Raw genomic sequence first — 25,766 nt, forward strand, 5'->3', positions numbered from 1 at the left:
CCATCAGCAAGGCTATGGCTCATTCTGAATACTGCAGCAAAACCCTGGTCACCATAGTTTATTGGAACACAGCAAAAATACCAGGGAGATACTCCTTTGGGAAAAGCTTCATTACTCAGCTTCGAGGTAATGGACGCCAGTTCCTCTTTGGACGAAGGTACCTCCCCTTCCCATTTGAACACGTGATTTTCAATCCGGAAGGATTTGTCTTCCTGGAAAAAGTACTGGAAGAAACCTGGGCGGATGCAGCAGCGAATTCTGGGGTACAACAGTTCTCCGTTCGGTTTTTTAGCATTCACCATACGTTCTAAAATGGCCAGTCGGAAATCTTTCATTGCATCTTCAAAGCTGTTTTTTCTCTCCGCGTAAACCACTCCGTTGATAGCGAGCCGGTTTTCGTCCCTGGTCTGTTGCCAAGCGGCGTCTTGCCCGCTCAACGCGGTCTCGCCCCTTGTCAACTTCACCACAACTCGCTCGACCATCTTCAGGAGGAAAAAAACCGCCAATACTGGAAACAAGGGGATTACCACGACGAAAATTACTCCAACGTAGTATAACAGGCATTCTAGGACGAACCAACTGCACCACAGCAGCGAGAACACTGTTCCCAGGTCGGTTTTCCGTCGAGCTGCAGACTTTTTAGCAGTTTTTTTTGGAACATATCCGTTTGCCTCTTTTGTGGTTGTATTAGCAGTGACTTCGCCTTTGCAAATGCCATTTTTCACGGCGTCTGAGTTGCCTTTTACAACTGTCGGACCTTCCATCTCTGCTGCTGAATTTCAAACGTCTCGCAGAGCACTCTCGTGAAGATTTTATTGCGTTCGGAACCAAGTTCGAAACAGTGGGTTCAAAGGTTTCTTGAGATCACGAGTTGTGATTGGCCAATTCCGGAAGACATGTGTCATTTGTTATTGAAAAAACTAAACCTATCAAATGTACTTTCCTGTTTTGACCCAAAAATGTAACCTAACCTGCCTAATGCCTGACAATTTCGGGTTGCATTCTGTTTTTTTCTGCCCAACGTTAAGATAAGTTGCGGAATTGTGGCATAATAGCAAGGTTTGCTTTGTCTATAATGCGACGTGCAGTTGATGGCACCCCAGTGAAGCCGGAAATGGACTGTGGATTCGCATGTTTTTGTAATGCGTGACTGTCACTCGATCTTGACCTTCACTAACCTTCAGTAGCAAGACACAGAAAAGGACTAGGTTCGAAGTCCACTCATGACCAAAATGGCGGACAGTCTGCTGATCTGAGACGTCTAAGACGGAAGTTTGTCTTCCGGTGTTAAAGTTAGAGAAAACTTTTTTCAATGAGCTTGCGAGGCATTTGGGTGTTTTCAGCTGTTAATACTGAGTCTGAATGTGTTCTCTTCTCAAGGTAAGCTTATGGGCTGCGTGTTTTGGCGATAGTCTAGAAATAGCTTTCATCTGATCACTACGGGACTTCATGACTTGATTATTTATAGAAGGCTTTTTCTTGATTTAGTACACTTGTACTACATGAACGAAGATCATTCAGTAACATGACGACACCAGAACATTGTATGAGCAAGATAGATAAGTCGGATTACACGAATATCTTCAGTTTCTGTTTGTTGATACTGAAAAAGGACTTTGGTCTGGGAAAGAGTCTAAAAATTGGTGAACTTCGGTCTGTAACAAGACATCAGATCATTTAGTGTAAAACCGATTAGTTGGGTCAATAATTTATAGTCTACTTGGAGAGTAGTAAATATTGACACTTGAAATTGAAGGAATCCAAACTAAATGTTTTTAAAACAACTTTCAAACCAACTCATTCTGTGGTAGCGTTAGGATTTCTGAAAAATTACATATCTTGGATACGATCATAGGGTAGGGAATTTGTCAATCGATCTAGCAGCCGACACTTGGCCGATACCTTGACCATTGACTGTTGGTGGAATATCAGTCGATATTCGGTGGTATATCGGTCGACTGTCGTATAATATAAGTCAAAAGCTTCGACTGGCAGGGTCAGATGTATAAGTTATGCGCATTTCATCCTTTTTTGGTCAACCTTAAAAGTTGTCAAACTGCTTCAAATACATGCTAGAGGCAGATCTTTCCGATTCATTTAAAACTGGATGCGTTTTGTCTTTCTGCCAAACAAAATCGAAGTAATCGCGTTGATTGAGTTCGATTGGTTTGATTGAGTTCGGTAATCGAACTCACGAGTTCGATTAATCGAACTCACCGAAAAGTTCCAGTTCGATGATGTTCGATTACCGAACCAATCGAAAAACAATCCAACCCATCGGGTTAGATTGAGCTTGATTGATTTTTAGTTCGGTTTTTTGATTGACTATGCCAGGTTTATATAAAGAAGCCTCTGAGAAGCGGGGGGTAAAACAGGGATATCTGCGCTGCTCAGCAAAAGGTTACTAACCTAGGTTAAATTACGTCTGTGACGCAGGCTACAATCACCAGTATTGCTGAAGTATCGGGGGAATGTCGGTAGCCTATCGATCGACATGTCGGCCGACAATCAGACAACCACTCTCAATCGACATATCGACCGACATATCGGTCGAGTGTCGGGCGATATATCGACCGATATGTCAACCGACATATCTCAGTCGATATATCAGCCGAGTGTCGATTGATATGTCGACCGACATATCATTTGAGTGTCAGTCGAAATATCGGCCGATACCTCGGTCGAGTGTCGGTCAATATGTTGACCAATATATCGGTCGAGGGGTGCACAAAATACACATGATCCCAATAGTCGACATCCAGAACAGGGAAGTTATTTGTTTACAAACACTGTTTTGTTATTTCAATGTTCAACATTTTATATCAAAGAATCTTTTGTGCACCAGTCAGTAGTTCTCTAGTAGGCAAGTAATAACAAAAATGACGTCACTTAGATATCTTTGCTATAGGGTTGTAAAATGTAGCTGAAGATTGTCTGGCAATATCCAGTTACATTTTAGGTTAGAATCCCAGAGATGCACCCCTCTCCACACCTCCTCTATTGATATCATTTACCATTTAATGTGAATGTTGTCCATCAGCTTATGAGATATTTACCAGAATTATTTGATTATTGAAAAACTTTCTGAAGGCGTTTTCCAACTGTTGAGCGGCGAGCAGGGTTGTACCAGGAAGGAAGCAGTTTAACACCAATCCCAAGTGATCAAGAACTTGGTGATGCTGTGTTGAAGGAATTGGGATTAAGAAGGAAACTTGGAACTTACCAGGATGAGGTGTGTACAACAAACATACTATGCGGCAGTAGCAAGACATTCAGACTTGTGTGACAAATGAAGTTGTTAGTTTATTCAACTAAGAATAGAGCAAAGGATCAGTAACATGCTTTCCAGTTCACAATTATTCTACATGTACATTTACAGTTGTATCCCATGAAATACTCTTTCAGGACTCAACTCTTAGAAAAAAAATTTGGGGCCAGCTGGCCCCTAAGTTTTCAGATTAAGTCACCAGCATAAGTATTTTAGTGAAAAGCATGAAAAGTTGGTCACCAGTGAGAAAAGACTGGTTGCAATGGCGACCCCAGCAGTCGCAATTTCAAGCCCTGTCTTACTAGATACTTAAAATAAGTAAATTTCCTATTAGTTCTTGGTGGCTGTTAAATGAGACTTTTGGTAGGTGTAATTACAATAATTACTAATTATTATCACATTTGGTTTTTGTTTCATAGTTTGACAGAGATGTTGATTCCTGTAGTAAGCCAGAGCACAAACCTGTCCATGAAGTAAGAGTGAAAGAAGGTTTTCTGTGGCCTGTTGTTGCAATAGAAAAGGTACATTTACATGTAGTGATAAAAAATAATAATTACATTCATTTCATGAGCCACTCACAATGTTTCTAGATCTAATGGCAATCTGGGAAGCTGACTGGTTCTTTGATTGTCAGTGTCTATTTGCTGACAGAACACACTCATACACTCATTCCCATTACTAGATCCTAAAGTTAAAAATCTTTTTGACTTCTTCTTTGGCTAAAATTGGTGGACAAAATCGTAAGTTTTGGGGTGCATTAACATGCCTATGCACGATCCTTGCAGCAAAACACTTATTAGCCAAGGCTACATAAAGTCTCCTTCGTTTTCTATTAGTCAAATGAATGCAAATTGGCAGGACCTCGCTGAATATTCACCCAAAGAGAACTTAGGCTCGTAGTCATATTATGGGTGAGAACTATAATTATTTAAGCACCCTTAAATGCCAAGAAAGTAGATTGGTCACACTCCTTGTTAATGGATGCTCCAGTTATCAATGAGTAAGTTTCTGAAAACAGAACACCAACTAGAAAATGTTTTCCCAATCATTATACGTTAGGAAGAAAGTGATACCCTGCCGACAGCAGGGTTTTTTTGGTTTGAATCAATCCTCCACCCCTGGCACTGGAAATTTCAGTTTCTGTTTAGTTAGCTTCACACTTTCCTTTAAATACTTTGGCTATAGAAACTCTCCCCTCTCCTTCCCTCAGAATGTCAAAGTGACCTTCTTTGTGGTGGTTCTGGATGTTTCTTGAACCACATTTAACCCAAGTAATGGCTTCAAAAGGAACAAGACTTGGTGTGTGGCCGGCATAAGTTTTCTGTCATACATTACTAACTAAATAAATAAATATAAACTAAGTTATTTGTTGCACCCTAATAGTATATTATTACAGGCAATTTGCAGGCACTGCTCTCTATAGCTTGTCTATAAAGTTATTAAATGATGCAATGAGAGTGATGATCATGTAGTGTTAAATTTGCTTTGTGATCTGCATTGTTTTTAGTTTGGTTTAGTGTTTATATGTGTGCCATTGGTGGAAGGAAACTTGACACATGGAAAACCACCGCTTGTTAAACTGTATGTAATATTCTATACATTGTGTTTATAGACTTGGGTTGATTTAGTTTGAATTTCAAGGGTGTGAGTGAGTCAATAAAGTCGATAAAAACATCAAACCAACTGTTATTTTGTCATGATGGATGCACTGTGGATTTTGTCTCTCTCTCTACAAATTCATGTAAAACATTGATAACTGAAATATTTGTGTCAAAATTAATTTAACTTTTAATTATTATGATTAAAGGCCTGGTGTGTCACTGGGATATTCTTTACTCCATTCTATGGTGGACTTTGTTGGCAGCTGGACTTCTAATGAACAGGTATTTGGTCCATGGCCTGTATTTTTCTGTGTACATGTACATGTATATATCAAATTTATGTAAGTTTTGTAAACCAAGTGGCACTGCAGTAGTGGAATGAGAAATCACTTGATATTATTATTTGCCAAATTCCAAAGAAGATTTTTTAGTAGATGAGACTGATCAACATGAAGTCTTCTTAATGTATTTCATGACTTTCAATTCATTCTGTTATTCTGGTCAACCATTGACAATTTTCATGACAAATCTGCCTTGTGGCCACCCTGTTAATACAGCAGGATTTATGTGGCCCATTGTCAACTGGATTAATGGGGTTTTCCTGTACAGTTTATTGTGGTATCTCTCTAAATAAATTAGAGTCAAAGATGCAGAGGAGTGAAATTTTGGTAAGAAAATGTTAACTGTACCTTTGTTGAACGTTGGCTTGAGCGCTGACTCAGTAGTAAATGATTTTGAATGTTCTCTAGGCATTGAAAAAGGCATTATAAATGCTTTATTTTGGAGTCGACTTTCTATAGTGAATGTTGGTATTTATTTTTGATAGTTGCAGTCTAAAGTAAATGAGCTGTACAGGTTTCTGTGTGTATCAGCACCATTTGGTACTCCTGTTGATACAAACTTCACAACAATTCAATCATTCATCAACAATAAAGACATTATTGTACCTCAAAAAGGAAAGGTTTGTGCTCTTAAACAAACTCTTGATCTTCCTTAACTTAAAAAAAAAAATTTAATGAACTAAAGGTAAGCTTGAAGAGAAACCCTTTTGTGTGTTGTTTAGGCATAACACAAAATCTCCAAGCATAATCATTCATTAAAAAGTTCAAACCTTGGGAGACATTCCACAGTCAAAATAAAAAAAATCAGATATCAATTCTGTAAACAAAGTGAGAAAGACCTATTAATTAACTGCAAACATGCACTATACTTGATCTCACTGAAATTGTTTTCCTTTAAAAAATTTTGAGACACATTTTGTTTTTTGGAGGCCTTAAACTACTTTATATTTTCCTGAAGTTCTTAAAATGCTGTAATGTACATGTATATTATTACATGCTCGGTGCAAAGTGCTACTCACTTGGATTTTACAACTCCTAAAGACCCAAGAGTCATGCTGATAACTCATGCTAAGTAACCAAAAGAGGAAGGGAGAAGAGTGCGAAAGGGAAGATGTTGTCATAAGAGAGTGGAGGGAAAAAAGGCTAACTTATCCTCTGAATTTTTGTATCGTCTACTTTGGATGAAATGCCTACACCAGGCTGAAATTTTGTTTTAAATAAAAACTGTTTTCATAAATGTAGACATACAAATTTTATATTTTTATCCCTTTCTATAGCAACCTGCATGGAAGCCTGTTCAGTACAGGGGAAAACAGCAGCTTGTGTTTACTGTTAAAGAGGAGATCAGAGCTGTCCAGGTGAGAGTAATAATTGATTTCAAATGTATCAACATTTTTCAGCAGCTCTACATCAGAATCAAATTGGATGTGCTACATCTTAGGCTCAGATCCTGACTTTTGTTATTGTGTCGTGTTCTTGAGCTCTTACAGAGCATGTCTGTACCCAGGTACATAACATGGCAACAACGACCCATTAAAACTAGGCAAGGCAAGCAAGGGTTAAGTCTGCATACGAGCCAAGTGGCCCATCAGCCTGGAACCTATCCCGCTTTCTGTAGCATGAAGCGACTAGGAGTATTTCTACTCCTCCCTGGATGGGATGCTAGTCCATGGCAGGGTTATCCCCAGCATTAAATTTGGGGGTACCCATTTGTACACCTGGGTTGAGAGAGGCACTGTGAGAGTAAAGTGCCTTGCCCAAGAGCACAACACAATGTCCCCGGCTAGGAATTGAACCTGGACCGCTTGATGTGGAGTCAAGCGCACTAACCATGAGGCCACAGCGCCTCCAGAACTCATTAAATCCACACTGAGCTAAATAAAGTTCACTGGTAGTAAAAGATATATTACACCATCTGTATAGATAGTTGTAATACTTCTTGTGTGTCAAGAATCAGCAGGAACTACACCCTGGGTTCCAGAGGAATTTTTTTCCAAACTGATATGTTGAGCTGTATTTTATTTGATTCTTTTTTATTTTCAGCACGTTAAAAAGGAATTTCAAGACGAGCGAGAACTCTTTGGGATTATCTTGTGCCGGGTATGTGTGAATATGTAGCTGTATGATGTGATTCCTTGATTCAGGATTGTCCAAATGTATTGCTTAGTGACTGAGCTTTTCTTTTTTGTAAAAGGTTAAAACCTCTACTACGGCATTTCATATTTCATAACCGTTTACTTAAGCTAACGTTTCTGTGTTTTCTAGGCTGACTTGGAGGGAATTCCAGAAATCACACTAAACATCACGTCATCATGCCTGGATTTCCTTGTGGTCCACCCCTGTGTTCTCGAGGGTGACACTCATGTCCAGATCCCTTCATTCCAACCGTCACAGATGCTCAAAGGACCTGAGATGGTGGGAAGGAAAGTAAGATTCAGGCCACCAACAGAGTCATTCCATCTGTGTCACTACTCTTCCAAGACTCCTTATGGCTTGCCTGTCAGAGGAATATATCAGATGCAGGTAAGGCGCGTTGGCCACTTGGTTGGCACTTTTGGGTTGCACTTTATTGGATCAGGATTTACGGTCGGCGCGCTCCAGGTGACATGTTGCTAGAACGTTAAGCGGGGACAAGCGCTCTTCTTGTGTACGCAAGGACGCATGTTGCAGGGATAGTATGCAAGCTGGTGCACACGAGAGAAAGTAGCGGGGACAGAAGAAAAAAAGAAAGACAGAAGAACAAAAACCCGCCTGATCGCACGGTAGTTCATCATCTGATTAGTCATGTGATATATCAAACACGAGAGACAGTGTTTCATCGGGATATCCAAACACCGAGAAGAGACTTGAAAATACGACGCGCAGCGGAGTATTTTTGACGAAATTCGAGGTGTTTGGATAGCCGATGAAACACTGTCTGGAATGCTTGATATATCTTCTCAATCGAAACAAAAACTAAGGAGTAAACGGAGAAGTAAAATCGTCAAAATCTATGCTTATTAAGACTGGGTATTCAAACCTCCTTCACGGTTGTGATTTTCTTTGTTTTAACTTGATGAATTATTAATGAGTTTAAGAAGTGAGCTTCATATGCTCTTACGTTCCGTCAACAGTTCATCATGGTGATCGATCATGAATCAATACTCAGAACTTACACTCGAAGGTACTCGCGGATCTTGGGGCGATCTTTATTTATCTAACTACTTAAAAGTGGAACGATCTGACTTATTTGTGGAACGATCTGCCATATGCTGATGGAGAGATCTACCATCCGTGTCAAAAGTCCTTGAGACACTTTGTTCATATCGTAGGCAGCAACATAAATGCTTCTCTACTCTTTCCAGGAAATGACTTTTACGAGTTTTAGTTAGATGTTCCCGCCCCCCTCTCCCCCAAACAATGTTGAATTGCGGACAGAATGCTTGCTATTTGGACAACATTGTTATTGGGGTGGGGGAGGGGGAGGGGTCCAAAGTAAGGATTGTCCTAAGACATTTGACCAGGATTGTAGTACTGGCAAAATTTAAGTCAGTCTGCTCATGTTTGTGTTAATATCTTCTGCTTCTTTTCTGCAGGGTGACGCGAATTCTGTGCAGGTTTCTATACAGTTGAAGCTCAACGAAAAGGTCAAGAATTCGTTTGAGTACTGTGAGGTTCATCTCCCCTTCTTTCACAGGTTTGTTATGTTTGCATGGTTTAAAACGATGATAATTGTGTGTTTTGTAATGATAAAAAACTGGTTTTCATTAAGCCGCCTCGTTAAACGCCTTTCAAAGTCGGCTCCACTCTTCCTCTGCCCCTCTCCCGAGCTTGTGGTTTACGGCAGTTGTTGCTAAGAAACATGACATTTTCCGAAGTAGTCAAGCCGACGTAGCAGCTGTCGGGAAGTTCTGATTGGGCGTGACAATTAGTAGGCTCGATTTCCAGCCGTTTTGGGAGTCCATTGTTCATCCTCCTCCCAACAAGATGAAATGCATTGTTTTTCTATTGACCACGGGTCGGAAGAGAACATGTGAGGACGAAGTTCGTTACAGTACAGGATTGAAAAGTCCGAATCAGTTTTTCAGCTCTGTTCTAGCGTGGTTCGGCGTCAAATAAACGGAGTTGATTTTGTGCCAAAGGATACAGAAAGTAGTTCGAAATATTGGGGAGTTCGATATGACCGATTTTGAAGACGCCGATACCAAATGACTGAAAACACAAGGGCAAATTCAAGGGAAATGGGCTAGAGTTGGATATAATGGGGAATTTTAAATAACCGAGTTTAAATTAGAGGGTCCAATTTTATTGAAGATACTTTTCGTGTTGTATTTCAGAGGTCCCGTGGTGCGAGTGGATTCCGCTGGTCCATCGACTGGCGGCATATTACTGTCGCCTGATAAAAGACGCCTGGTTTGGGATATAGGTCAGTTTGTTGGCATGTGTGTTGTTCTTTGGTGTCCATGGGAAAATAAATATCTTTGTCTCTATTTTTGTTAATGGGTAATTTCATCGCTACAGGGCGATATCGAAGAGGTGCAGAGGCAACATAGTCAACCCAGATTGTATTGAGCCTTTCGGCTCGTTTGACCATGGACCAGACCTTAAATGTACCTTGTTAACTACAAACGTTAGCGCCGTATTGGGAGAATACGGCACGGACCGAGCACAACCTGGTCCGTTCAAAAAAGACCAAAAGCCGGCATTCTCTCAGCACGGTCCCGAGCAAGCTTGGTTAATAAGAGATTTGCTGAACGACTGAAAAAAAATGTTTTGAGAAAATACCACCATCACGGGAGGACTGATAAGACACTTTCTACTTCAAGCGCGTAATTCAGATCGATTGACAGCCGTCTCATCTCCCGTTCACACTACGCCGGAGAAATTTGAAAACGAAGCTCTATTTCAACGATTTGGTATACCGTCCACACTAGCCCGTCACGAAAACAGAACTTTTCAAAAACGCTCTTCAAACCGGAGGAATTTAAAAACGTCGGCTTTGCGTTTTAGTGCGGACGGAAAACATTTTGAAAACGTGGCTTTTAGAAAACGATGACGTCACGATAATCACGTGATTTCCCTGACCGAGTTTTCCTCAAACACAAATCCAAAATGACCGGTGATTGTTGCGTTTTTAAATTGCTCCGGCGTAGTGTGAACGGAAAACATTTGATGCGTTTGCAGAGTGAAACCTTCGTTTTCAAATTCCTCCGGCGGAGCGTGGACGGAAAACATTTCAGTGACGCGTTTCCAGAGTGAAACATCCGTTTTCAAACTCCTCCAGTGTAGTGTGGACGGGGCCTTAGTGTTTACCCACGTCTGGCGTTTTCAATTCAAAAGAAGGGAAAAAAGTTGCAAGAAAAGGAAAAAAGGATCTCTTACGTGTCTTATAGAAGGATATCTTTGATGTAAGCCATAAAACGATAAGAAAACCTGCATAGTGGTCGCTTGGTATCATTTGGGACTGGGTCCAACAATACAGTCCAACACTTGGAATGTATTGGCCCAACAATGGAGCAACCTGATTGGTTGATTTTTATTGGCCCTCTGAACGTGTGATAATAACAGCTGTATTTTAGTGGGTATTATTTGTAATATTGTCGTTGAACCCTTTAGGTTTACATAGCCACTTTCTCGGTCAACTGTTTGTCCAATAGAGGAGTAAGTGCAATCCCTCCTCCATAGCCGTTCGAGCAAGACGCGGAAAAAAAGGGAGAAAAGTGACCAAAAAATTGTAGCTACCCACGAATCATATGTTACCTATGCAGAACACAAATAAAATACAATTCAAGGTACTCTGTTTTTCATCCACCAACGAACTCAAAATCCTGGTCGTAAAAACGGGGTGGTCGTGCGACGGAGCTCCACTAAAAAAGCTAAACGTTATATGACTTGTCAACAGTTCGTTTGCCAGCATCTGACGACCAACAACGTTTGAACTAAGTAATAAAAGTAACACAGTGTTGCTTTGATTGTTAGGCCAGAAGTTCCCCTCCAAAACCCTTGAAGCGTCGCTGAATGCGACCGTGTACTTTGGAGAGAAGAAACAACAGACCACGGCGGACAATGAACAAACTAGCTTTATAGAGGATCCTTTCTGCACAGGGATCAACACTTACGCGCAGGTCTGTAACTAAGAAGATTTCTTGTACGAGCACCGTAGTTTATTTTCAACACCTTTTGATAACGGGTAGACAGTAGCCTGGTTTAGACTCACTCAGTGATTCGGGAGATCTTGTTCATGAATCACCTTTGCCTACCATCTTGGGTGTAGCGGTGGTCTGTTGGGGAGTTCTGTTGAGACACGGAAGTTCTTGAAAGGGGGGGGGGGCGGGGGGGTGAGGGCCTTGTCAGAATAGAGAGGCTTGAAGGAAAAGAGGGAATACAGTTGAACCCTATTAAGTGGCCACCAATTAAACGGCCACCCCTATTAGGCGGCCAGTAATCAGTCCCGATGAGGGTTTATTGTTTTTGCCTCTATTGAACGGCCAACCCCTTTTAGGCGGCCACTATCCATTTCCCCGAGGGTGGTCGTTTAATAGGGGTTGAAATGTATGCTTAACGGCGTTAATTTAGACGGTGTTGTTGATGACGTGCATAACCAAAATTCCGAAACTTGAATTTCTATATACCCTCCACTTATTATTGTACGTATAAAGAGCTTACTTTGGAATAGAAGTCTGACATTCCAAACTATAGGAAATTTCCACGGCTCCGCCTTCCTACCAACAATTTATAAGCTCTGTTGCTTTTTCATTAGCTTCATGCTACGGGTACATCAGTGATTTGTAGCTGAAAACTGTTGTTTCGTCCGTCATAATTTCCTGCTTTACTTGTTGAACAGGTATTTTTCAAGATCCCAGATTTCACTTTCTCAGAATGTGCCATCGATCCCAGGTCATTGGTTGTCTTTCCAAGCGGGAAATACAGATTGAATATATGTAAGTTAATCTTTTAAACTACGGTGCGATAGTCAAAAATTCACATTAAAAGGTTCGCACTTATGCTCTGGGCTGGTATCTTTGTGTTTTATTTAATCTCTCTAGATCTCTCCATGCCGCACAAGGGTATTGTTGGGTACCGTGACCGACAAAATATCAGAGCAACCTGACAAAAAGAAACTCGTGTGGGGGGAGCACGCATCCAAATCATTAGCTACAATGCAGCTACTCGAACCGGGGCACCTAGAAGACAGCTAAGCAATCAAGACGTAAACTGAGTACCATGGACTGGTAGCGACTTCTCGTGATGGCAAGCAACTGTCTGTCCGACGTCAAAACATAACCCTATCGACTCCTCTCCGTTATGTACACTCTAACGGAGATTCATTACCTGAAGGCAAATTATCATAATTATCATAATCATAAATTCAGCTTGAAAACTCATTTTGCGGCAACTAAACTAAATTTTTACAGCTTAGCTATTTTATTTGTTAGAAACTTTTTATCACTGATGTAAATTTTTAATGTAAATTTTATTTTTGATAACATTTTTTACTGTAAAGCGCCATGAGCCATGGATATGGCGCTATATAAATCTATTATTATTATATTATTATTATTATAAACCAAATCCGTTGAAAAGCGTACAAATTTAGAATCGAAACTAATCAATCAACAAATGGCAAAACTTCCTGAGAGGTTCGCAACTCCTCGCACTCTGTTTTTGTCAAGAATTATTGTTCGTGTTATTGGTTCATTTAAGAAAAAGATCGCTATCCTTTGTTCTCAAGTAACGTTCTGATTGGTTAACTCTTTTCCAAGTGGCCCGGTTCGAGAAGTTGTACTTAAACAGTGCTATATTTCCTATTTGTTGTGAACTGTTCACGCGTTTAATACTCACTACCTGACAGAAGACGTCCAATTCTCCATAGCGATGCCGTGGATCTACAGAGATCTGCGTTGCGTTTGCAACCTCGATCCCAGGCTCTCCTTTCTCTCTCTCCTCAACAACCAATGAGGAAAAGGAGTCAAAACCTCGGATCGAGGTTGTTGCTTGAATTTTCGCGCGCCATGAACAACCAATCAGAGGCACGCAAGTATTTTGGAAGAGTTACGTCATCAGTATGGAATTTTTCGTGTCCAGTCCCAGACGCCCCTCGAGCGGGGAAAGAATTGAATGCTCCAACAGAGCCGTCTGTTTCACGTCAGGATAATTGTTGTTGCTGTTTTTTTTCCCTAGCGTACGAGTTCTTGTCGGCAGACTACAAGATATGGAACACAAATGGAGAGGCGCTGTTTGCATTCCCTCCTCCGAAATTAACCCACAGTGATTAGAACACAATACTTCTTGTTTTGTAAATTTTACTTACGAACTCCCGTTTCAATTTATAGAAAAACATTCCATTGCATGTACAAATTTATTATGTCAAATTTACATTATAAAATTATTGCAAAGCCTAAAAGGTTAATTCTATGATATTAAACGAAAAATAAGAAAGTTCTTTGTAAAAGTAGATTTTTTTTTTCCCGATTCATGAAAGTTTCTCGTTACATCAAACAACCTTCATACAGAGGACCTGTGTTTAGTAAAGTTGTCGTCATTTAGAGAAGCATAACGAATGGAAAGACGTAAAATAATAATTGTGAAATTTAACTATGTTTTTATAAATAAAAAAAAAGGCAACACCAGCATATTGGTACACTTTGACGTTGTTGTTGTTGTTGTTTCACTGTTAATTTAAAGTAAAAAAAGTGGATAATAAGTAATTTTACACTAAAAAAGTAAAAAAGTGAAGGGAAAACAACAAGATCTCGGATCTCATCATAACGTCGATGAGTGGTGGTTTTAAGGGGGCGGGGTATACAGCCAAAATTTAACATCCTAGGTTACCAAGTTTCTCTTGTTTGGGGTCCTGCCCGTGAACTCACTTGCGTGAAAGCGTGAAACCAACATAGGAAAGCAGAGCGAATCCCAAACACGAGAGCCTCATGGCATGCTAATTCGTGTAATAAAAGGAAACCCCGAAAAAATCATGGCTTTTCAAATTCGGAAAAACAGCCCGTCATAAACAATTTACAGCTGACTACCTCGCCTTTTTAAAGCTATATACCTCTAATAAAAGTTGTCTTTTCATTTACATTTACGACTTTTGGCCCTGCGATAATCACATGTCGTTTATAATTCTGAATACTCCATACCTCTCTTGATTTATTTTTAATTTGTATTATTTGTAGGCCAGACGATAAGTTGTCTTAGCATTTGGCTACAACTATTTTATAATTTCTTTTCTTTTCGCTGCGACTGCAGTTGTCACTTTTAGGCCTAAAAAGAACTCTTGCCACGTCAATAAGTTAAACTACCTAACGTGTGTCGAGAAATTGTATTTTTCTCTTTTTTGATTTACTTTAGAGCGGTTCTCAATTGAGTTTCGTAAAACCAAACCAATTACTTACCAATTTCAAACCGATTTCAATTTCGAACCAATCTCAAACTGTAGTAAAACCAAAACCAAAGTGTCTGATTACTTTCGGCACTCAATTGAAAACCGCTCTTCTTCTTTCGTAATAAATTAACTAGCTCTATGTTGCAAATGACATTATTTTCTATTGTTGTATTATCTAGTTAAATTGCTTGGCCTTAGCGACACCTTCCTCCAGAAACTTGTAGTACATAAAACTTAAATCATCGGCAAATCCTGTAGGAAGACTGAAAAGAAAAACACACACTGTCCGTGAGGTAGATGGATTACTGTACAATTTGCTCTCAAAAAAAGGTATAGGCCAAGCGCAAGTTGGAAAAGATATAAAATAAGAGTTTGATCACCCTAACACCATTACCTCTCTTCTGCATTTGATGAACCCTCCAATAAATCATTTGCATTCATTCTTGACAAAACTGTCCCGTTTGGAAGAGAAACCATAGACTCCACAGGAAACCTGCGAGATAAAAGTCTCATTTAGCTACAGAAAAGGCTACTTGAATTCGAGTACAAAACCCCATTCACAGGGATGTTTCTGGTGTTGTCAGTATGGTATGTTGCGATGATCAATGGCTTTGCACTGGGGTAATCAGAGTTGGTAAGAGCAGAAACTTGTAAATAATCGCCGGATGAGAGGGACGATCGACGAATACAAGAGCCTGGAAGAAATTCCCCTTCTCAAGGTTCTGTTCTTTTCGTCTTTTTCGCTCTCAAAAGGGGTTAATGCTCATGGCTTGAAATCAACAATGAATTAGTTTGTCAGTAGTAAAAACACATCAGTTAGTTGTATGCCAGTTACGGTGACCCAAGTTGTCATTTTATCACGGATGTTTCGTCTGTTGTGAGTAGAAAGAAGAAAGGTGAACCCTGAAACGTGTCTTCCCGTGGCCAATCATGACTACTACGGGTCAGTGGAGGGGAGAGGGGGGGAGGGGGGCGTGTCGTTGCGACTGACCACCACGTGGTCACAAACACGAGTGAAGCGTAGAACGACGATCATTAGACTAAGTGAGAACCAAAATTGGCGTAGTGTAAAGAACTGAAGAACGTCGAGGCGGCCATGTAATAAGACTGAGAGATTATCTTTTCGTTTGAAAATGCAACGGAGAGGCGAACTGCAGAGGACAGAACATGTTAGATGGTAAGAGGTATTTTATCGAGCTGTGATGAGAGATCATAAACCCGATGCATGGCCAGTTATGAGAAAAAATCACGGCACAGAGTACGTATGTGCGTTTGTCATATCGGAGCTGAAATGAACATCATCAGCGGCCACTCTTAAAGGAGTTCAAAATTTAAACAATTGCAAATCAGGATATAAAATGGCGCTTATACCTGTAACTATCCAAGTGTGCTTTAGCTGCTTCAGTCACTTCAACGTTTGTACCATTAGCAGCTAGATCCTGCAAAAAGAATATCGAGTTGTTCACGTTAATACAGTGACAAGTTTCTTGTTCGAGAATCCAAAATCCAAAAACTGTAACACAATTGTCATCTCGCCTTGGCAGTTCCGATATAAAATATGGCTTAAGTTACACTCGAGCCAAACTGGCCTCTTCTGTTGGCGGTTATCATTGGTTATCATGGTTTCTATAGCATGAAGCGACTAGAAGTGCAGTCCAGGACTTCGATTTCCTAAGATTTAATTCACTGTTTTCCATGTCCTAACAGCTTAACAATTCTTATACTCCTGAGTCGGGTTGTTCAAAGCCCGATTAAGCTAAGAATTTTGATATCAGTTTATTTGTGACTTTTCCTTAATGAAGTTTTCTGTTTATATTGCTCGTCCTTCAGTTTTGAGTTTGAACAATCCCAAACTGCACAAGACATAAGGAAGAGGAAAACATTTTTATACAAGAAAAATTAATACTTCGGTGGGTGGAGAGAGGAGAGAGGCACTGCGATCCAGACGCCACCGTCCTAACCATAAGACAATCGCGTCTTGCACAGTATAGAAGGTAACTGGATTAGTTATTCCTTCACCAATTCAGACATTTGCTACAAACCTTAAGCTCTGCTACTAGTGTCCAAGTACTGATGAATTTCTTCATTAATAGATGGACTACAGGCGAACTCTCCAAGGGACCATCTCGGAGAGTCCGCCCTGAACCTGTGATAAAAACAAAAGGAAACAATTTATAATGTTAAGGCTAAAGTAAACGAGCGGGAAAGTTTCTTCAACTTCTAATAACCATTATAAGAACGCGGACATGCGAGAAAAACCTCTTGTCGAAATGTGAGCTAGTTTAAATCCGAAGAAACCGCAAAAGAACTGATGAGAGCGCAGGCGAGCTGGTTAAACAAGGCAGAAAATCTGAACTCTTGCTAATTTTCGTCGATTCGTTTGTTCGCTTCTTAACTATAGAGGTGACCGTAACAACAAAATACTCTTTCACTCACTCTGAAAACATCCCTACACACTAGTTATGTAACGCTCTCTCGTGGTACACTATGGAATATCCCACGAGTCACTGGTGTTTTCTCGGTATAAACACGTCATCTCGGTATACCATGCAATACAAAACACAGTGGCCAGCACAATCAATGGGACACACGCGTGGCGCACGAAGGGAAGGCTGGGTGGAATACCGTCGAATATACAAGGGCTTTACTGTTTTCTGATGAGCTATATTTTCTATGGCATAGTATAAAGTGTCTAAGGCAGAGGGGTAGGGCTGAGTAAAAGCCACGACTTGAACAACTCCTGTAAGGCGCAAAAAAATACCAGGTCAAACAAAATGAATTTACCTCAGCATGATTGATCGTCTAAAGCTCCCCACAACAGAATGTGATGAACAAGTTTGTTTTCTGCTTTTGCCCTGTTAATAGCATCTTGGAACGGTAAGTAAGGGACCTGAAACGTGCAGAATGTACAAAATAGAGTTTTAAGGTCGGGTGGAACGAACAAATCACGGGTTTAGATGGGCGTTGGCGCAGGGGGGGGGGGGGGGGTCTCTGCGGATACCATATACTAATGAGGTAAAATTTAAAACCCATGCATGGTCTAAGCTCTCGTACGCGACCACCTACAATCGTGGACAAAAGTCCTTGGGACACTTATGTAATTTAACGAATTATCTGTCTTTTACTGCTGAAGTTTGAAAAAAGCGCTGCTTTCCTTTTAAAAACGCATTACTGTTCCCCCTTCCCACCCAATACAATGTTAAAAATCACAAGAAATTGCAGGTAGTAGTTTTCAACATTGTATGGGGGGTGGGGGGCGAGGTTTGGCAGGTGAAGTTGTATTCGCGTCTGGCATGTGGGCAAACTGAAAGCGCCAAAAGTGCAAATCTGTCCCAAGACTTTTGTCCATGACTGTAGGCTCGACGTTTGGTGTGGTCGCTCTCGAGAAGCTCTATTCTCTAGCGATCAGAGCCTGGATCTCGAAACTTCAATACTGATGAAGTAGTCTAAAAATATCCGCGTAGAGTCTCTGATTGGTTATTCCTTGCGCGAAAATTTAAAACTGTAAAACTACCAACCAGAACCTTGTAAATGGCCTCACTCGCCACGACTCTCTCGGTAGCTCTGCTCAGTGGTTAGAGCGCTATATGGGAGGTCATGGGTTCGAATCCCGTCAGGACACAAATTTCTCCGTCTTTGCCCCATGCTCGCGACATGCTGAACATTTCACATTTCGCAGAATATTTTTGTTGCCAATTACCTTTTTGAAAGAGTAGAATTTCGCTTCAAGGGCACTGTAAGCTTCCTGAAAAGAAATCTCTTTGTCCCATTTGATATTTTGGCTGGAAGATGTCCCTTTTCCATCACTTTGCTTCCCATCTTGCGCAACTGATGGCACTGTACTATGTAGCTCCATTCGGGGGAGAAATCCTACACAAAATAGTTGAATACATCATTTTAAAATACAACAGGGCAAAAGGTAAAATTTATACCTCATTTGTGCAGTCTAGTAAGTAACGTTTCAAACAACTTTTGTTTCATTTTAAAGTAAAATACAGTTGTAAGATCTACGAGGTAGCTGTCAGTGCAACCTTTCAATTTCCAAGAGTGATCTAACAACTACAATCTCCTTAGAATTTCCATACACTGTCAAGCAGAGAGCTAATGAGAATAAAGATAATCATCAAGACATCAACCAAGGAATAGAGCCTTGATCAAAAAAGACTTAAAATTTGCGTATTTCAGAAAAGAAATGACTCACTTGATATTTTGAACTTTTCATTATTAAAAGTCTTGATTACTATAACATATAGGTAGAATTGAATGTGCATCCATATACGGTTGAACCTCTGCTAACAGCCACCTCTCTACAAAGGCCACTTTTTTGCCCCAGGGGACACTTCACACATTTACTGACTCTTAATTACTTTTACCTCCCCACAACGACTGCCTCTCCACAACAGCAACGGCCACTAAAGCGTGTCCCAAACTACCAAAACAACCTCTCTACAATACCTTTTTTGTCCCAGTGGACAGTCCATACATTCACTCTTACTTTAACCCCCAAAAATTAAACAATGACTGACGAACAGTACATACAAAACACCAGATTATATTGCAAAATGTTACAAAAATTAATCTATACCGCGCGTTGTTGGCCTCTGTTCCTGTTTGGTTTCTGTTAATCTATTTATTTTGACTGTGTTACGGTTTTATACTAAGCATTTAAGTTTTTTTTTTTTTAAGATAGAAATGTCGCACTCCCAAAAAATACAGGCATTAAACAGTCACATCACAGCCCTACCTCCCCATAACGGTCACCTCTCTACAACGGCATGTTCCTCTGTCTCTAAGGTGGCCGTTGTGGAGAGATTATAATCATAAAATCTTACAAACGACTAGAATGTACTTCATGAAATTCTTATTTCCAACTTAGATTGTCCTTGTTCTTCTTGATCAAATAAATGTAATAATAATACTAACATCAATTGTGAGGAAAACATTCAAAGATTAAATTTACTCACCAATGTCAACTTCCATGTTACCAGGTCCCTCACTGCCTTCTACAATAGTTTCTAATAATAATAATAATAATAATAATAATAATAATAATAATAATAATAACAACAACAAACTAAAATTAATGACTTGACGTGTTAATTACACTAAGTGTAGGTAACAAAATATCTCTCCAAAGCAAATCTTTATCAAGTGTGTATGCATTCAACATTTTTATACAACCTTTTAAGTTTCTTTACTAAAAGGAATTGACATTAGTAATTATCAGAAAAACCTACCCCCTTCATTTGTTTCTGAGACTTCCACTAACCATTCCATATCTGAAACGAAGCATTGAAAATGTGCCATTAGAAACTTACAGTCTCTGCAAGAATGAAGTAAATCATTAAACACAGTATAATTAACGATTAGACCCGTGGCCCTTGAGGGCGAAGGGTCTAATTGTTTTAGTATCACCCAACTAGTCGGACAGAAAAGACAATAATAAAGTTAGCAAATGCAAGTTGAAGAAATATTTATTTGGGAATAAAACGAAAGAAAGCGTCACGCTCGATTGCGCCAATTTCGCTACTCAAGGACTATTACTAATAGTCCTCTAGTAGCGTAGCCAATTAAAATGCAAGATTTGCATTAGCCCACTAGTTGGGTGATACTAATGCATAATATGCCAGCTGTACCAGTGGTTGAAATGACCGTGGTGGAATCAGTTATCACCACCCCATGATCAATACAATCACTATATATAACTGTGAGTAATATTTCTCTTTATGACAATGTTTACGGCCATAATTTTTTGGCCGAAATCAGTGTGGTTGCATTGAATTCACAGCATTTTTTGCATGTTAATTTTTTTGTTGTGGGAAATCAGTCACCTACATTGTATATCTAGCAAGATAAAAATTTCAGACTTTCTGTACGATTATACATGTAATTACTCACCCACGTTTAGACTTCTGTTAGTTGGCACAGCCAGATGGAAAGATTGTATATGACTGCCATCTCTCCTGATCACAATATTTCCCAAGAACTGTCCAGGCGTGAACCAAAACGGCAACAAAGGAGGTTCATTTAACTGAAATTCTGCATGCACCCTGATGAGAGAAAATGCCACCTTATTTAATATGTTAATGGTAATGACCTGCAATTGGCTGTCACCCTTTCTAGTGGGAGTGGCTAGTTGTACACCTAACTAATTCTTGTGTACCACTGTTAGTAACTTAAAGTACATGCACATTATTTATGTGTCAATACCAATGGGCCATTTGGATAAAAATAAGATCAAATTAGTTAAGACTAAGACTGAAACGAACTTGAAGGCTTTCATCATCTGAGCAGCTGTTGTAAGCTTAATTTACAACTGCATGTACCTATATAATTTATTACAAAGTAATCAAGACACCTCATTTAATACAGGTCCAATTTCTTTCTACGAATGAAATTGCACTATGAAATTAATTTTCTTTCTTCTTGTAATTTTAACCTATAACTTAGCTGTTTAGAATTTTAGTTTTTAAGCTGTAATTTTCACTTTTAGCGTGTAACATTCATTTTTTATGTATTTTAATTGTAATGCGCATTTGAACATATCCATATGGAATTTGTGCACAACAAATTCATAATTATTATTATAAGTACATTGGACCTTAGGCTTAGTACAACTCTTTTACAATCAAAACAAACATGCAATAATTTGTCTATTACCATGGGAACAAAGCGTGCTCAGAATGTTGCATAAAGACCTATCTGTACTTAACCCGAGCTAATGTTCTACCAGAACATGCATGGAGCAATAATAATTAAATAAGAGACAAAGTTATGTAAACCTGAAAACTATGTCCAAATAATCCTGGTTCTCTGCCCGAACACAAGCAATTGTTCCTTGTGGAGGAAATCTTGTCAGAAGAAATGGTCGTGGATGAAATATGGTGAGGAGTTGATAAAGAATGGCCAGTCTTCCTTTGACAGGGGTAGGGTAGTACCGGTTACTGGTCAAACCTGGACCTAAAATGTAATTTGTAATAACTTAACAAACAGATGATGGGGAAGTTCCAAAATAGATAATCTAAGAGGGTTGCATCAGATAATTCACTGCATCACAGTGATGATAAATTATCATTTACACACTTGTTATGAAGAAGAAATGGCTTTCAGCTACGTAGGGATCCTGTGCCTATGAGGAGGGCATGTTGGCCTTATGGTGATGTAGTATATTGCCCCTTGACGAATGCGCATTAAATCTGAACCATCCAGGCAGAATACTACAGGTTACACCTTCGACCTGATTAATTGCTCTGACATTGCCACTTAAGGCTTTTGGGGATTTCTGTTGGAGCATATTGTGGCTAGAAGTAGTGATAAAAAAGTGAAATTAGTTTGACTTGAAAAGATAGTGACCTACAGCTTCTAAAGGGTTGTACCCTGAGTCAGAGATAACCACTAACTGACACTCTGGGCAGTTGACTCCATCAATATCGGTCTAAAACATTAATTTTTGAGTATATCATTCTTAGTGCATACCATTTTTCTCAATCATAGATTCAACAATGTACCATGGTTGGCCCAATGATGGCTTAAGGACTGGGTAAGGCAAAAATGCTGCAAATGCAGTAACAGGATATGTTGCCATGGGAACAATGCAATTTGTCCAGGACTTCAGCCCTTGCAATTGGTGTTCATTACCCTGAAAGAATGTTCAATATATGATTCCAACTTCCAACTTGCCTCTGCACACTCTCCTATTGAAGCTCTTAATATTTACATATAGCAAAAATGTATATAATTCATGACACCATGCAAGAAAATATAATCCTTGTTTAAAACAGGGTACATTTGTGCAGAACCCTTTAAAATGAGGTCTTGATCAAAAAGCTCACCAGTAATGGCCACTAAATCACTTATTAAAAACTTATGGTCAGGATCAATTTGATTTGACCTTGAAATGAATATTGGAATCTTAAACAAGGGCTTTGAGGATGATTTTGCCTGCCTGCTTTAACAACCCAGACGAAAGGTTTTGTTGTAAGGAAGTTGAATGAGTTCAAAAAGGTTGGCCCGCCAGTGAAACCAGTTGCTTTTCCACTGAAAATGTTAATGAAACAGTGTTCAGCCTACGATTACTTGACTGTTTACTGCAATAAATGAATCAAAACTGTGAAAAGCATAAAAACTACATGTATTAATAATATACTGGTGATAATTTGGATGATGGCAGTTTTTCAAAGTTTCAATATCATATGCAGTAGTTTGACCCAGACCATTTTTGAAATGTCCCAATTTAAAATGTCATGTGGGACAGATGACCCACTTTGACTAATTTCTAGATTGAACACTGATGAAACCCCTGTTTAAATCTTTATTCATACTGAGTCAGACATATATAAGCCACACCTTAACAGTATAGAACACCCATTCACAATTTCTTGGAACTACTATACATGTAATACTCACTGTGACAGTGTTCTGTGAATCGTCTGAGTACTTCGTCATCGTGGAGAGAACCAAGGGAGTGAAATGACAAGTAAGGGTTAGCTGTGCTGTATTGCCAGTATCTGGCCAATCTGGTGCAAATGCAACAGTGTTAACATCAACCTGATGGTCATCTGCAGGTGCCTGGGTTCAAACAAACAAAAAACGTCATTGATTGAGTTCGCCTTTTAACAATGTTTGATCTACATGTTAAGGACGTTCGTGCACGCAAATTCACACGCCACGTCATGCATTGATGCGCATGCACACTAAGTAATAAAATGAACAATGGTAGGACAGAAGTTGGCCATTGCTATAGCTTTGCCTGGATTTAATGATCTTGGACATTCGATGACCCCTATTTTTCTTTTGATGGATCATTTTCTCTACCGATTTTCTATGTGTAGCAAAAAAATGAAGAAAATCCATCAACTAGAAGTTTGAATTTTTTGCAAAATGCACCATCGAATTCCATTCATTTTAGCCATTTGTTTATCTGTGTGGTGGTTTCAAATGCCTCTTGAAGGGTTACATGTAAGTTTTGTGAAAGCATAGGCAAAATTTGGAATTATTTACGTAACAGACCCTGAATTCTACAAAATATGACTAAGATTGTTTGCCTCTGTTGACTCACCTTCGATATTTTTAACTATAAACCCCTGTAGACCACTTGCCTATTAGGTTCGGTCCACACTATGCTGGAGAAATTCGACAATGCAGTTTTAGTTCTACCTTTAGATCTAACACTAATCCATCACGAAAAAAGAGCTTTTTGAAAACTCTCTTCAAACTGGAGGAATTTGAAAATGCTAGCTTTCCATTTTAGTGTGGACAGAAAACACTTTTAAAATGGAGGTTTTCAAAAATGACGGCGTCACAATAATCATGTGATTTCCCTTCCTGAGTTTTCCTCAAATGCATTCCAAGATGAATGTTAATAGTATTTGTTGAGTTTTCAAATTTCTCCAGTGCAGTGTGGATGGAAAACATTGGATGCATTTTCAGAGTGAAAACACCATTTTCAAATTTCTCTGGCACAGTGTGGACAGGGCCTTAGACAGACCTTATTCTCTGAGTTGTGATCTTGCCCAAACCTAGCCTGCTCCAGGCTCTTGGTTTGTGGGGATGAACAAAAGGGGAACAAAGTGAGAACAACAATGAGGGGATTACAGATCTGGGGAAGTTAGGGAGAGAACCCCTTACCTTTTTTTCTCACTCTTTTTTCTCGCATGCTCCTGGCTACTAACCAAACATCTTGAACCGGCTAGATGAAGCCTTAACTAAGGATACTGTTAACTACATGCATTGGTACATGACTATGCAGGCAGGGAACTTGACCCCCTTACAGATTTAACTGAGCCAAGTAGATTAGAGAGAATGGAGAAGCAATTACTAACTTGGCCTTTCAGACTTGTGGGGAGGAGCGTTTGAGATGGTGTCAATAATAACACCCTATTGGAACGGACCTCAGATGAGTTAAATCCACCTGTTCAGTATTTTTCCTACCTGTTCGGAAATACATGTACCATGTTTGAAGAATAATCATAGTAATACATGTATTCGGTGTACATATCTGGCTATTTAAGTGTTACCTTCTCAATCTGATAGCAGCCTGATCATTTAATTCTTTGAGGCTGACATTTCCTAACGGGTATTTTTGACACTTGGAGCAAATTTTTTTTTCCTGGTGTGGGGATGAGAAAATTGTCCATTTTGCAAAAATTTAGAAACAGGTGGTAGAGAAACACACTGCAGAGATTTGACAGCCTGTCCTGGAGACTGGGAGATTTCAATCTGTATCCAGAAGACGGACATTTTGTTTAATTAATCTGAAAAAGTGGTAGGTGTGTTACTAATATGATATCTCTGACTGACTTCTCGATCTGGTGGGGTGCAGAAAGTGAATTCAGAGAGCTATTTCTTGCTTCAATAGATCTAGTGGCAAGTGGGGGGGGGGGGGGGGAGAGGGAGAATGCTGATTCACAGGCTACAGTGTACTACAAAATGTCAGCATTATCTTTTCATGAGGGGGATGGCTCTGCTACACTCACCCCTGAGAGTGAACAACAATGTAAGTTTAATTAAACTAATTACGCATTTCTAACAGGTACTACATCCTGCATGAATAACCTGAATAGATTAATTAAGCTCTTGAATGTAGTATTTATGTGGAAGCGATCATGTTACAGTACAGGAAGCAGCTGACGATAAAACTTCTTCCCTATCAGGCAATGGTGGGAGTTAGAGAACTTAATTACTTGCAAAAAAATATTTTCATGTCAAGGAAAGAGACAACATAAGACTACTTACTTTTCGATGCAAAATTCTGTTGGCAACTTTAACAAATTCTGACAAGTCCAGCAACCTATCCAAGTTTTCATCGTAGGTCACAAACAAGCTAACTACTTCTTCATCCACCACGTCATACATTGAGCTTGTGTCTCTGATATCGCCATAATGAGTTCTCTCAAACAAAACTGGTGTTATCACAAGGCGATCGACAACAACAGCAAGAGCTGCGACCAACAATGATGTGAAAAAAGCGCATTTGTAGCCTGAGTAGACGGTAGTTGATGCCTTCGAACGATTCTCCATAGCAGCCGTAGCTGCGTCTTCGCTTTCTGCACTCATTTTCTCCTACTTATAATTTTGCAGGACGACAGCATTTTGCCGTACAACTCACGACGATATTTAGGAAGAGAAGCGGTTTTCCTAGTAACAGAACCTGGGTTTGAGGAGATCGGGAAACAGCGCGGTTTTTATAGTAC

The 25,766-nt window shown here is 39.6% G+C and overlaps 1 protein-coding gene and 1 pseudogene across 4 annotated transcripts; one reads left to right on the forward strand and one right to left on the reverse strand.

Annotated features, from left to right (window-relative positions):
* The first annotated feature begins 1,196 nt into the window (after window positions 1-1,196).
* On the forward strand, window positions 1,197-13,838 carry LOC110056349 (AP-5 complex subunit mu-1-like). Of its 3 annotated transcripts, none has more exons than XM_020762815.2 (14): window positions 1,197-1,380; window positions 3,091-3,232; window positions 3,688-3,789; window positions 4,776-4,849; window positions 5,076-5,151; window positions 5,696-5,830; window positions 6,488-6,568; window positions 7,254-7,310; window positions 7,476-7,733; window positions 8,786-8,886; window positions 9,527-9,615; window positions 11,169-11,314; window positions 12,034-12,130; window positions 13,371-13,838. In XM_020762815.2, the coding sequence occupies exons 1-14, from the start codon at window positions 1,313-1,315 to the stop codon at window positions 13,463-13,465; spliced, it is 1,521 nt and encodes a 506-aa protein (XP_020618474.2). In that variant the 5' UTR covers window positions 1,197-1,312; the 3' UTR covers window positions 13,466-13,838. The 3 variants fall into 3 exon arrangements, with proteins under 3 accessions (XP_020618474.2, XP_089148298.1, XP_020618475.2); XM_089292172.1 differs by lacking the exon at window positions 13,371-13,838 and adding an exon at window positions 12,236-12,761; XM_020762816.2 differs by lacking the exon at window positions 5,696-5,830.
* LOC110056347 (selenoprotein N-like) lies at window positions 13,476-25,740 on the reverse strand (annotated as a pseudogene). The gene is made up of 13 exons (XR_016208023.1): window positions 25,309-25,740; window positions 22,981-23,142; window positions 22,051-22,213; window positions 21,357-21,534; window positions 20,473-20,624; window positions 19,812-19,853; window positions 19,539-19,589; window positions 18,275-18,444; window positions 17,359-17,464; window positions 16,617-16,720; window positions 15,946-16,013; window positions 14,969-15,067; window positions 13,476-14,837 (listed from the first exon to the last, which is right to left on the reverse strand). The product of XR_016208023.1 is annotated as a selenoprotein N-like (transcript).
* Window positions 25,741-25,766: the final 26 nt, after the last annotated feature.

This window comes from Orbicella faveolata, unplaced genomic scaffold (genome assembly GCF_042242905.1).
Source record: "Orbicella faveolata isolate gen_17 unplaced genomic scaffold, um_ofav_v1 contig_24, whole genome shotgun sequence".
NCBI lineage: Eukaryota > Metazoa > Cnidaria > Anthozoa > Scleractinia > Merulinidae > Orbicella > Orbicella faveolata.